Source organism: Hemiscyllium ocellatum, chromosome 20, assembly GCF_020745735.1.
Source record: "Hemiscyllium ocellatum isolate sHemOce1 chromosome 20, sHemOce1.pat.X.cur, whole genome shotgun sequence".
Taxonomy (NCBI): domain Eukaryota; kingdom Metazoa; phylum Chordata; class Chondrichthyes; order Orectolobiformes; family Hemiscylliidae; genus Hemiscyllium; species Hemiscyllium ocellatum.
The window spans coordinates 13121418-13135049 of NC_083420.1; the positions used below are offsets into that span (position 1 = coordinate 13121418).

General features: G+C 41.0%; 1 protein-coding gene across 2 annotated transcripts in view; it reads right to left on the minus strand.

The window, feature by feature from the left end:
- Positions 1–13632, minus strand: part of zc3h7a (zinc finger CCCH-type containing 7A) — an 89584-nt gene that overhangs the window by 45138 nt on the left and 30814 nt on the right. For both annotated transcript variants that reach the window (XM_060840513.1, XM_060840512.1), the window contains 6 exons: positions 9423–9503; positions 9267–9326; positions 8059–8098; positions 7472–7758; positions 2454–2685; positions 1102–1169 (listed from right to left, as the gene is read on the minus strand). In XM_060840513.1, coding sequence (XP_060696496.1) covers positions 1102–1169; positions 2454–2685; positions 7472–7758; positions 8059–8098; positions 9267–9326; positions 9423–9503 — 768 coding nt within the window. The remainder of the gene's footprint in view (positions 1–1101; positions 1170–2453; positions 2686–7471; positions 7759–8058; positions 8099–9266; positions 9327–9422; positions 9504–13632) is intronic.

Sequence of the window (13632 nt, forward strand, 5' to 3'; positions counted from 1 at the left end):
TCTGGACAAACATTCTACAAGCGACTTTACCAAGGATTTGTACTGGCTGGCCATTACGTCTTTGCTTTTGCACTCTATTGTATAGCTGTATCTGTAAAGCCAATGATCACTTAATTTATAATAAAAATCTGTTCTCCCACTTTAAGATCACAATCCCAAGCTTTTTAGCTCCTCTGTTCATCCAGTTTTTAAAACATTTAAGGTGTATTTCTTCTCCTTATTCTTCACCAAAAAACATCGTAATTTTTGTGTGTTAAATAAAAAACAAGGAAATTCAGTCCGTCTATGCCTTCCTTCCTGAAGTAGGCCTTTCAGTTAACCATTTTGATGTTATCTTCCAATTTTACATAAAATCCTTTACTGCCTTTCTTTATGACTGCCTGACCTTCCCTCAAACAACTTAAATCTTGTTATTCCTCTTTGACCCCCAACATTCCACTTGATTTCTTTTGCTTTTAGACCTCGATTTAGTGTGTTCCTTTTCAGTCTCCATTTACTTTGAAATTTTCTACTCACTCAAAGATCTTTAGTTTTTTTGCTGCACCCGTTTTATTTCTTGCATTTATTCTGTAATAAATTTTACTTTTAAGGGTGGATGGGAGTTGCGATAGGAAGATGCATTGCTTTAATATGGTTAGTAACAATTTTAACGATCAGAAGAGTTTTATGTCACATTCAATTCAAGTTAATCACTGCAGAGAAACATAAAGGGAGGTAGACAGGAATATAGGATTAAGGCAACAATTATTATTTTACTGTAGGGCAGTGCAGGCTCAAAAGGCTGAATCTCCTGGGTTCATATTCTTATTCATATATTTGTAACTGTATCTACTTGTTAAGGTAGGAGTAGTACAGAAAATTGTAGGTTGGTCATTAAAAACAGATATGAAAGCTTAAATAGTTAACAAAAAAGTGTGCACTACTCTGCTTGGATTTACAATTTTTTTCTCGATCTCTTTTCCTTTCCCTCCGTCAACTGAACTGCCCCGATAACACTAAATATAGCCATGTTGTTCAGCTGATCATGTGCTATAAAATATTGAATCGCAATATGTGTTACCATACACTTTATCAAAATTAGCGTCAATTACAGTTACTCACAGGCAAGTAAGAAGAGGTACTGTTATGTCCTTGTATGCCAGCCCCGACTCCAAGTCCTGGAGGTTTCGCTTTCAAAGAGAAAAGTTAACGTGAAAATACTGCAGCGTTAAAACCTCAGATTCCTTCACAACCAATGATATATCTATGTCCAAGTGCAGTAAGCCGATCCATTAATAAAACAATAGTATTTATTGCCTTCAACTCTTAGTTGAAAAGTACTCAGATTTAGTCTAAAAATGTAAGGAGCTTAGCTTGGGAGGAGAATAAAGCATATGGCAATAACTTTTATTCAAGTTTATTCAAATCTTACCAAGAATTTCCTTGATTGCTTTTTCATGCTAGTTTTCTCCTAGATAAAGAACCATGAAGCAAAACATCACATTTGTCAAACCTCTTCTCTGAAGCCAATTATATGAAACATGCCTAAGTGTTTTCATTCTAAATAGCAGCTTTCAAAAGGTGACAGTTTGTTCTGAAATTAACCAAATCAAGAGACTTCACTTCAGGTTGGAAATGTAAATGTTGCCAAGGCTGCTTTGCTACGAACAACCCTCAGACCAATTGGAACTCACTGTCCTTTAAAAGGGAGCCACTCCAACTGGAAAACATTGATGAATTCTCTAATGAAATACTAATATCCTGAGGATGCTGGAAATCAGGGAAGGTGAGAGATCAGGTCAATGATAGCGATAAAATATTCAATCACAAAGCAATTTGTCCTTGACCTCCAAGTCCTGGAAACTAACAACTGAGGATTCCACATTTTGGATACAGAAGTGGAGATAATCAGCATAAAAACTAATGCCATCCATTCATTGTAACCAGGAACAAGGAAGAGGCTTTGCTATGATTTGCGTAGGCCCTTCAATTCTGTGGGGCTAGCTTTTTGTATAAATGGAGGCAGAAGTGGGGGAGTTCTCACACCTGTACATGTGAAGTGTCAATACTATTGTCTGATTGAGGGCTGCTCGCTTGTTTTGTCATGCTTTCACCATTCTAAAAGATTTTTTCTATTATCCTCCTTACAGACAAAGTCACTTCAAGAGTTTTGTGAGAAAACAAGACCATGTAAGTTCGCCACCATTTCTCCTGATCTTGAGGAGATGGCCTGCAGGGGATGTCCTCAGTGAAGTTCCCAATACTCATGCAGCAAGGAAATTCCCAATACTCATGCAGCAAGGAAACATCATGTTGAACAACTCCACTAGAAAGGTATGAGCAACTGTTCACCTATTTAAGGTCTACAGGAAAGCCAACAGGCAGAAAAAACATTTCCAATGCATGAAGTCAAAATCTTATTTAATAATCAAATTTAACAAATTTTGATCCAATAGTTAATGGACATTTCTTACCTCTCTGAGATTCCATAATGGGTAGAGAATCTAAAGAGTCCATTCTTGAACCAAACGTATCATATGGTAGCATATTCATGGATAATGAATACACTGACGGCAGAGTCACTGAAGGAATACTATTACTTATAACTTGGGGTGGTGGCACCAAAACAGAACTCGGACAAGGAATACTGGAAGGCATTTTGGCTGGCAGGCTAGAAGAAATACTTCCTTTAAGATTCATGGATTTCTGCAAAGTAAACAAGCAAATCAAACCAAATTTCATTGTGACACAAACAATTCACAATATCAGAAAACAGCTACAAGAACAATTTTGCATATATGTACTGCCTGATCACGTACACCTCAAAGCATTTCACAATGAAGGGGGTATCTTTGAAATGTAGTCACAGGTTTTTAAATATATGTAAATATCATAGCCAAATCACAAATGGCAAGAGCCCATGAACTACAATGAATAACCAGAAAAATCAGTGCACACCAAATCATGACATACCATAAAGAAACATATAAGGAAATGTGTCTTTCGGGAGATCCTTACAAAGAAACATCAAAGTAATAAGTCAACTATCACCAATTAAGAAAGCTACTTGGGAGAGAAAAATGGAGAAGAGTTTTGTTTCAAGACAAGTTTACAACAAGCCAGTAATTAATTTTTCTCATCACCTTGGCTGCTTCTTTTGTTGAAAATAAGTAAATTAGAAAAATGTCTCTTATGAGACACATGCAAAACTAGAAAATGTAAGTGATAAACAAGGACATTTTTATTCAGAAAATCAGTGTTCAGCAAGATATTCAAATCTCTCATCAGGTCTGAAATGCTAGAACACAAAAGGTTCTATTAATGACATCTGAGTTGCATCTTCAAAGGCAAAATCGATAATAAATCTTTTTCAAAGGAGTATCATTACTCGTCTTAAGAATTTGCAATGGCAATTAAGTAACTTTAGTTGTATATTAATCTGATTTTGGGTACCAATATCGAGAGATATCAGTTCAATATGCCCAGGGAGATATAAATATACTTGTGCTCTGGGACACAGTTTATTTGGGTGCGACTGTCAATAACAATCTATATTTAAACAGCACCTTTTAATAATAGAGTCCCAAGGTGCTTTCATAGGATCATTAGGCCACAAAATATGAAATAAACCACCAGAGGATATTCCAATTATACAGCTTAAAACATGGCAGAATTCTGTGCACAGGAGAGAGTTATGTATCTAACTGCAATATGCTTAAGTGTCTGTGCTCCTTTACAATCATTCTTGAAGATCTACAAAACTAGTCCACCACCAAACCTAAAGATAGAAGAACCCTCCAAATACACTTATTCAGAGTGGTTCCTTCGTACTGCAATCAGATTTTCATACAAAGCAGGAAAAAGAAATGTTCAAGTTTCTGTTGGAAATTAGATTAGATTACTTACAGTGTGGAAACAGGCCCTTCGGCCCAACAAGTCCACACCGACCCGCCGAAGCGCAACCCACCCATACCCCCACATTTGCCCCTTACCTAACACTACGGGCAATTTAGCATGGCCAATTCACCTGACCCGCACGTCTTTGGATTGTGGGAGGAAACCGGAGCACCCGGAGGAAACCCACGCAGACACAGGGAGAACGTGCAAACTCCACACAGACAGTCGCCTGAGGCGGGAACTGAACCCAGGTCTCTGGCGCTGTGAGGCAGCAGTGCTAACCACTGTGCCACCATGCCGCGCAAATCCTCAGGAATTGTATTTTTAACGGAAAATAATAATTGAAAAGATAGTCTTTGACTGCTGGTTTCATTTATGCAGTGTTTTAAATTTATTCATTCCACGGATGTGGGCATTACTTACTGGGCCTGCATTTATTGCCCATCCTCAGATGCCTTTGAGAAGATGGTGGCGAGCTGCCTTCTTGACCCGCTGTAAGGACATGCACAACTGTATTAAGGAAGAGGTTTCAGGATTCTGACTAGTTGACTGAGTACTGACAGGAATTTAGTTGGTCTTGTCAAGTAGATTTCATTGTTGTAGCTGTATTGGAACAGCACACCCAGGGCTGCAGCTAGTTCTGAGCATTACTGCTTTCATTACTATTGTTGGAACACTGTCAGTCAGGCCCTTAGCCTTTGCCATATCCAGTGCCTTCAAATGAAGACAGTGATGCTGTGGACATCTGGAGGAGGTATAACAGATCATCCACTCAGCAGTTCTGGCTGAAGATCTTTGCACTAATGTGTCGGACTCCTCCATCTTTACAGGAGTTCACTGAAGAAGGAAATCAGGAGGGCAAAAAGGGGGCATAAGACAGCCTTGGCTGAGAAGATTAGGGTGAATCCAAAAAGGTACTTTAAATATATTAAAAGAAAAAGAATAACTAGAGAGAGAATAAGGCCCCTCAAGGACTAAAAGCAGAGCATGTACGTATAGAACCGCAGGAGATGGGCAAGGTTCTCAGCGAAAATTTCTCCTCAGCATTTACCATGGAAAAAGACACGAAGACTTGAGAACTAATGGGAGGTGATGGATGATATCTTGGGATCAGTCCATATCACAGTGGAGGAGGTGTTGGATGTATAAGAATGTATGAAGGTGGATAAACCTCCTGGTCCTGAGCAGAACAAGAACACTGCGGATAGGCTAGAGAGGAAATTGCAGGGACCCTGCCTGATATTTTTGCTTCATCGTTAGCCATGGGTGAGGTCCCTGAAGACTAAAGAGTAGCAAATGTTGTGCCATTATTCAAGGAGGGCTGCAAAGAAAAGCCTGAGAACTATAGACCAGTCAGTTTAACATCTGTGGTGGGTAAGTTACTTGAGAAGATTCTGAGGGATAAGATTAAAAATGCATTTGGAAAGACAAAGTTTGGTTGGAGTAGTCAGCATGACTTTGTTGGTAGGAGATCATGCCTCACAAATCTGCTAGAGTTCTTTGATGAAGTAATCAGAAAGGTTGACGAGGTCAGGGTGGTAGACATAGTCATTTTGGATTTTAGTAATGCCTTTGATAAGGTTCCACACTGTAGGCTGCTCTGGAAGGTTAGATCACATGGAATCCAGGGTAAGTTGGCAAATTGGAATTAAAAGTGGCTTGATGGTAGGAAGCAGAGGGTAATAGTGGAAGGATGTTTGTCTGACTGGAGGCCCGTGAGTAGTGGAGTGCCTAAGGGGTCGATGCTGGGCCCATTACTGTTTGTTATCTATGTCAACGATTTGGATGAGAATGTACAAGGCATGATTAGTAAGTTTGCTGATGGCACTATTGTATTGTGGACAGTAAAAAAGGTTATCAGAAATTGCAGCAGGACCTTGACCAGCTGGGGAAGTGGGCCAAGAAATGGCAAATGGAGTTTAATACAGGTGTGAGGTCTTGTTTTTGGAAAGGCAAATCAAGGTAGGAGTTTCATGGTGAATGGTAGAGTCTTAAAGAGTGTAGTGGAATAGATAGATCTTGGAGTTCAGGTGTACAGTTCTCTAAAAGTGGAGTCACAGGTAGACCGGGCAGTAAAAAAGGTGTTTGGCACACTGGCCTTCATCAGTCAGGGGACTGAGTATAGAAGTTAGGAAGTTATGTTGTAATTATGCAAGATATTGGTGAGGCTGCACTTGGAATCCTGTGTTCAGTGTTGGTACCTTGTTACAGGAAGGATGTTATTAAACTGGAAAGAGTGAAGAAATTTACAAGGATGTTGCCTGGATTCAACAGGCTAGGACCTTTTACTTTAGTGCATAGGAAACTGAGGAGAGAACGTATAGAAGTGTACAATATCATGAAAGGCAAGGATAGGGTGAATGCACTCAGTCTTTTTCCCCAGGACTGGGGAATCAAGGGCTAGACCATCAGTTTAGAGGAGAAAGAATAAAAGGGAATAAAAGGTGGCACGGTGGCTCAGCGGTTAGCACTGCTGCTTCACAGTGCCAGGGATCTGGATTCGATACCAGCCTCAGGTGACTGTGGAGTTTGCAAATTCTCCCTGTGTCTGTGTGGGTTTCCTCCGGGTGCTCCGGTTTCCTCCCACAGTCCAAAGATGTGCAGGTCAGGTGAACCGGCCAGGCTAAATTGTTCATAGTGTTAGGTGCATTAGTCAGAGGGAAATAGGTCTAAGTGGGTTACTCTTTGTAATCCACACTGTAAGGAATCTAATCAGAACCTGAGGTGTAGCTTTTTTACACAAAGGGTGATATGCAGATGGGTGAGCTGTCAGCAGAAGTGGTTGACACAGGTGTATAAACAACATTTAAAAGGTATTTGGACAAATACATGGATAGGGAAGGATTAGAAGGATATGAGCCAATTGCAGGGAAATGGAGGCAGATATTTTGGTCAGCATGGACGGGTTTGGGCCAAAGGGCCTGTCTCCGTGCTGGGGGACTCTATGACTCTATGAGGATGGGGATAGTTATGAAGTCGCTTCCTCTAGTGAGTTGTTTAATTGTCCACCACTATTCATGACAGATGGGGTCAGGCAATAGAGTTTGGATCTGATCAATTGGTCGTAAAATTATTTTTCACTGTCTATCTCTCCCCGAAGTCACTTTGAATGTATGCAGTTCTGTAGAATCATAGAATCAAGCAGTACTGAAGAGGCCTTCAGCCCATCAAGCTGTTACCACCAAAACTATGCCAAATCAACTTTTCAGCACTAAGAACATAGCTTGAATGTTATGAAGCAAAAGGAATTTTGAGGTATTGTGCCTTTTTCATAACTAAGCAAAAGCATGGGAACAGTTCCCTGGTCCATTCTCCAAGCCAACAGATCAACTAATTAGACTTAACTTGTCAACCATTTTGTATCTTGTTTCACGCAATATAAACTGTCCTTCCCTTCAAAATTTGGCATTCTTACATCTGCCCTGATGAGTGCAGGACAAAAGATTTCAACAGCATCTCTTCTTTTAGCATTTCTCAAGTTCTACACCATCATGTGATTAATTATGATTTGCAGGAATTCACAGCATTTAACATTCTTGGTGATATTATTTACTGAGGCATAGTATTTTGTGAGAAGTTCAGAGTTCTATTTTACCATTTGAGCATCTTCATCAGTGGATATTGAATCTAACAGTTCATCCAAATCGTCTCCTATTTTGTCACCATCACTGAATTCTAAACGTGACTCAGGCACTGAAAAAGGTACTTCTTCTCCGTTCACCAGGGCAGTATTGCACAGGCTGGTTTTCTCTGACAGTTTTGGAGTGGGTGATGCAGAATTAGAAACGACTGGAATTGAGGCTGAATCACATAGTGTTTGAGAGATATCATCCAAAGAGACAGATGAAGAAACTGAAGGTTCTGAACTCACTGCTGGGAAATCTGCAAAAAGGAAGTGATAATGTCATTGATAATTCTCACCTCCTGGATAAAAAGTTATTAATTAAGATTAAATCTACAAAATATCTCTTAGGTTACAAAAGAAAAGCATTTCAAAAAAAAGCATATTAATAAATTTCATCCACTAATTCTCTGTCAACTTTTAAATGTAATATACTTTCACAGCCCTGTTTTATCTGACCTCCTTGGGAATATGAATGTCTAACCATTGGAAAAGTGATAACAGTAGGCAGACCTCTTGCGACAGCAAGAACAAACACGACAAAATTAAGGTCCTTTTACCTATTTCAATATCTTCAACAGAATCCAAACCACTGGTGGGCTAAAAGAGAGAGAAAGGAAAGCCTTTTATAATTATGTTTACCAAACTCATAAAAAAGACACACTCTTATGATATGAGATTATATAACTCCTTAAATATTCAGTTCCTAGTTCACCTCTATTATGTGACATGAACCTTCAAAGTGCACAATTTGTATTTAATTGGCACTCATATGTAAAGTGGTCAAGAAGGCATTATATTGTCAACTGATATAAATTTTCTATTTGATGGCTCTGAGCGAGAAGCTAGGAGTTCCATAGCTTTTTACAGAGATATTCTACCTTTGAATCAACTATATGTTGGTCAAAAGCAATGTTTCCTTTTCTTCATCCACCATTTTGCTCTTTTTCCTATCCTTTCAATATGTGCTAAGAGCAAGGGCAGGTAGCATATCCATGTAAGGTAAGCCAGTGACACAGCAGTGTAGTTTACCTCCACAACTCCTTTCAATGAAAGGTATTATAATAGTTTTTAAAAAAAGGGCTTCTAAATCCACTTAAGCCATACAAAAATTAAGTTCTTCAATTAATTTTCTCAGTTCCCACAATCCAACTATTTAAATAAGCAATTGATTATTTTATAGGTTACATTTCCTATTAGTTTTATTATCTCTCCATTTTCAATGATCAGCTGGACAGGGAGACAAAATGGTGTTTTACACCAGTATTGCTTCAGATGCTATAAAAAAAAAGGCTGCTCCAATATGCTTCACATAAATCAGGAAACAAAATAACATTTTACTCAACCTGAGAGCATGAAGGTTTGGCACCAAATGCATTCCATTGGTATACGCTGTTTTAAATAGGCAATTAAAAAATTTGAATATGCAATCAGCGAAACTTAAGACGACAAAAATTTGAATTTTCTGAGAAGCTTCCCAGATTTATGATTACATTCGTCACAATATAAAGCTTACACTTTTAATCTTACATTCTCAAATTTTCAAGTTACCAAGGGAAAGTTTTACTTTTTGGAGGAATAGTTCCCTTACACCCTGCTAAAATAAAATTCCTTTTTGATGTAACAATCCTTTTGCACAAGTATTTTAAATCTGCTTGCTGTATCAACAAAACAATCTGAATGAATCACCAAAAAACTTGGCTCGATGCTCATGGATATTGAACACATATAACACCGAACACTCAAAAATTAACAAGATGGTACTTACTTGGTTCGAAGATTCAGCAGAAGCTAAAGAGCTGACAGCAACAACAGGAGTCAAGGGAGGCTAAAAAGAATGATGAAATGTTCTATTAAAATAACAGCATGAAGATTCTGAATGAAAACTTAAGATATTAGCTCACAGTAAAGGACTGGTACTCACCTGTGTTCTAACATAAGCTTTTCGAATTTTTAATCCCAATTTCTGAGCCAGTTCCTGGGTTAATTTTATTACAAGATCATCCTGGAATATAAAATTTTAATACATTTCTTGATTAACCCTTGAAACTAGTTTTTTGTACAATTAATTTGGGCGGCACGGTGGCACAGTGGTTAGCACTGCTGCCTCACAGCGCCAGGGACCCGGGTTCAATTCCCGCCTCAGGCGACTGACTGTGTGGAGTTTGCACGTTCTCCCCGTGTCTGCGTGGGTTTCCTCCGGGTGCTCCGGTTTCCTCCCACAGTCACAAAGATGTGCGGGTCAGGTGAATTGGCCATGCTAAATTGCCCATAGTGTTAGGTAAGGGGTAAATGTAGGGGTATGGGTGGGTTGCGCTTCGGCGGGTCGGTGTGGACTTGTTGGGCCGGAGGGCCTGTTTCCATACTGTAAGTAATCTAATCTAATCTAAAAAAAATCTAATCTAATATATGCATACTAGGCCACAAAGGTTAAAGAAGCACATGCTGAATACCAAAATGGCAGATCACAATCTTAAACTAAAACAGATGAAGAAAACCACAGCAAAATTCAGTGGGACATCAGGATTTATTATAAATCGATAGATGATCAGTGACTTAAAATGCACAGTAACGACTGCAGTACAGGGGATGTGTTGCCAATGCAGCTCGAGGATGTTGCAGTATGCATGAGATATACAGAAACCACATCTGTAGTAAATCTCTGTGTTCGAGCAGCTTCAGCTCAGAGTCAAGAACCAGAGCTATAGAACACCTGATTCATCAGGGAGAGGGATGGTTACCCGGACACTTTGATCCACAAGGCCATCAGAGAGAGCAGGGAATAAGTGTGGGTAAGGCAGATAAGGGGATCGAGAAGCCAAAAGTGGAGGAATATCAGCCCTTATGACTATGCAACTGGTTTGAGGTTCTTGCAGCCTTTATGGATGAAAACGAGTGCAACAAAGTGGATGAGTGAATTAACCATGGCACAATGCTACTCAAGCCATTCAAATATGGGGAGTGAACAGAATGACAATGGTTGAAGGAGATCATATATTAAAGGGGGTGGGCACAGTTGTCCATAGCCAAGAGCAACAGTCCAGAAAGATACACTGACTGCCAATTCCAGGTGTTGTGCAAGTTTCACGGAGCTGAAGAAAAATTTGGAGTTGGAGGGACAGGTTACAGCAGTGGTTCTTGACGTAGAATCAGAGAGATGTACAGTATGGAAACAGACCCTTCGGTCCAACTCATCCATGCCGGCCAGATATCCCAACCCAATCTAGTCCTACCTGCCAGAACCCCATGGCTCATGTCCCTCCAAGCCCCTCTTATTCATATACCCATCCAGACGCCTTTTAAATGTTGCAATTGTACCAGCCTCCACCACTTCCTCTGGCAGCTCATTCCACACACACACCACCCTCTGCGTGAAAAAGTTGCCCCTTAGGTCTCTTTTAAATCTTCCCCCTCTCATTCTAAACCTATGCCCTCTAGTTCTGGACTCCCCCACCCCAGGGAAAAGACATTGTCTATTTACCATAACCACACCTCTCATGATTTCATAAACCTCTATAAGGTCACCCCTCAGTCTCTGATGCTCCAGGGAAAACAGCCCCAGCCTAATCAGCCTTTCCCTGTAACTCAAATCCTCCAACCCTGGAAATATCCTTGTAAATCTTTTCTGAACCTTTTCAAGTTTCATAGCATCCTTCCGGTAGGAAGGAGACCAGAATTGCACACAATATTCCAAAAGTGGCCGAACCAATGTCCTGTGCAGCTGCAACATGACCCCCCAACTTCATACTCAATACTCTGATCAATAAAGGAAAGCAAAACAAACGCCTTCTTAACTGTCCTATCTATCTGCGACTCTACGTTCAAGGAGCTGTGAACCTGCATTCCAAGGTCTATTTGTTCAGCACACTCCATAGGACCTTACCATTAAGTGTATAAGTCCTGCTAAGATTTGCTTTCCCAAAATGCAGCGCCTTGCATTTATCCAAATTAAACTCCATCTGCCACTTCTCAGCCCATTGGCCCATCTGGGGAAGATTAGATTAGATTACTTACAGTGTGGAAACAGGCCCTTCGGCCCAACAAGTCCACACCGATGCGTAACCCACCCAAACCCATTCTCCTACCTTTCACCCCTTCACCTAACACTACGGGGAATATAGCATGGCCAACTCACCTAACCTGCACATTTTTGGATTGTGGGAGGAAACCGGAGCACCCGGAGGAAACCCACGCAGACACGAGGAGAATGTGCAAACTCCACACAGAGATTCGCCTGAGGCGGGAATTGAACCCTGGTCTCTTGGTGCTGCGAGGTAGCAGTGCTAACCACTGTGCCACCGTGCCGTTGTAATCGGAGGTAACCTTCTTCGCAGTCGACTATACCTTCAATTTTGGAGTCATCTGCAAACTTACTAACTATACCTCCTAAGTTCACATCCAAATCATTTATATAAATGATGAAAAGTGATGGACCTAGCACTGATCCTTGTGGCACTCCACTGGTCACATGACTTCAATCCGAAAAACAACCCTCCACCACCACATTCTGTCTTCTACCTTTGAGCCAGTTTATCTAAATGGCCAGTTCTCCCTGAATTCCTTGTGATCTAACCTTGCTCACCAGCCTTCCATGAGGAGCCTTGTCAAATGCCTTCATGAAGTGCATATAGATCACCTTTCCTGATGTAGGGCTTATGACCAAAATGTCAATTCTCCTGTTCCTCAGATGCTGCCTGACCTTCTGTGCTTTTCCAGCATCAAACTCTCAACTCTAATCTGCAGTCCTCACTTTCGCCTCCATACAGATCACATCCACAGCTCTGCCCTCATCAATCCTCTTCGTTACTTCTTCAAAAAAACTCAATCAAGTCGTGAGACGTGATTTCCCATGCCCAAAGCCATGTTGACTATCTGCAATCAGTCCCTGCCTTTCCAAATACATGTACATCCTGTCCCTCAGGGATGCCCTCCAATAAACCACCCACCACTGATGTCAGACTGGCTTGTCTATAGCTCCCTGGCTTGTCCTTACCATCTTTCTTAAATAGTGACACCACATTAGACATACTGAAGACCAGGAAAGAGGGTCTGCAAAGCAAGTCTGAATAATTAGGGTTTAAATTGAAAGATTGGTGAGGGAAAGATAAATGTAAATTCATGGGGCACAGGTTCCAGTATTATGGAAAGTGGGATGTCACCACCAAACACATATTTCCCTTCCCACGTCAGCTTTCCACAAGCACTTTACCCACTGGTAGACCCTGATCCACTCCTGCTCACTCCCTACATTCCCACAGCACTTTCCCCTGCAATCACAGGTGTAATCTACCCACTTACGTCCTCCTTCCTGGCAATTTTTTTTTCAATCTAATTTACAGCATTCGTTGCTCACAGTGTGGCTTCCGCTACACTGGGTAAATGAATTGTAGATTGGGCGACCACTTCACAGAACACCTATGTTCTATCCGCTACAAAGACCCCAAGCTTCCAAGTTGCCTATCACTTCGACACACTACTGTGTTCCCTGGCCAACATCTGTCTCAGGCTTACTGCAGTGCTCCAGCAAAGCTCAGTGCAAGTTGGAAGAACAACATTGCATTTTCTGCTTGGGAACTCTACAGCTTTCTGGACTCAATATCGAATTCAAGAATTTTAGGGCTTGAGGCACCTTCTCCTATGTCCTTACCCCAATCCACAGATTCCTTACAGTGTGGAAACAGGACATTTGGCCTCCAAAGAGTAACCCACCCAGACTCATTCTCCCACATTTACCCCTGACTAATGAATGCACCTACCCTATACATCCCTGAATACTATGGGCAATTTGGCTAATCCACCTAACCCGCACAATTTTGGACTGCGGGAGGAAACCCATGCAGACAGTGGGAGAATGTACAAACTCCACAGAGACAGTGGCCCGAAGTGGGAATCAAACCCGGGTCCCTAGTGCTGTGAGGCAGCAGTACAAACCACTGAGCCACTGTGCCACCCCAAGCCTAGCCATGTCACATGGTCTGCTATGACACACAACCCACTGTTAACCACTAACAGTCCCCATTAGCACTTATGCATTCTCCTAGGCTGACCAGTCTCCACTCTGTCCAACTATACTCTCTCTTTCGACTCTATCTCCATCCATCATTTACTCCTTACCCCTTCCCCTAATTTCTGCC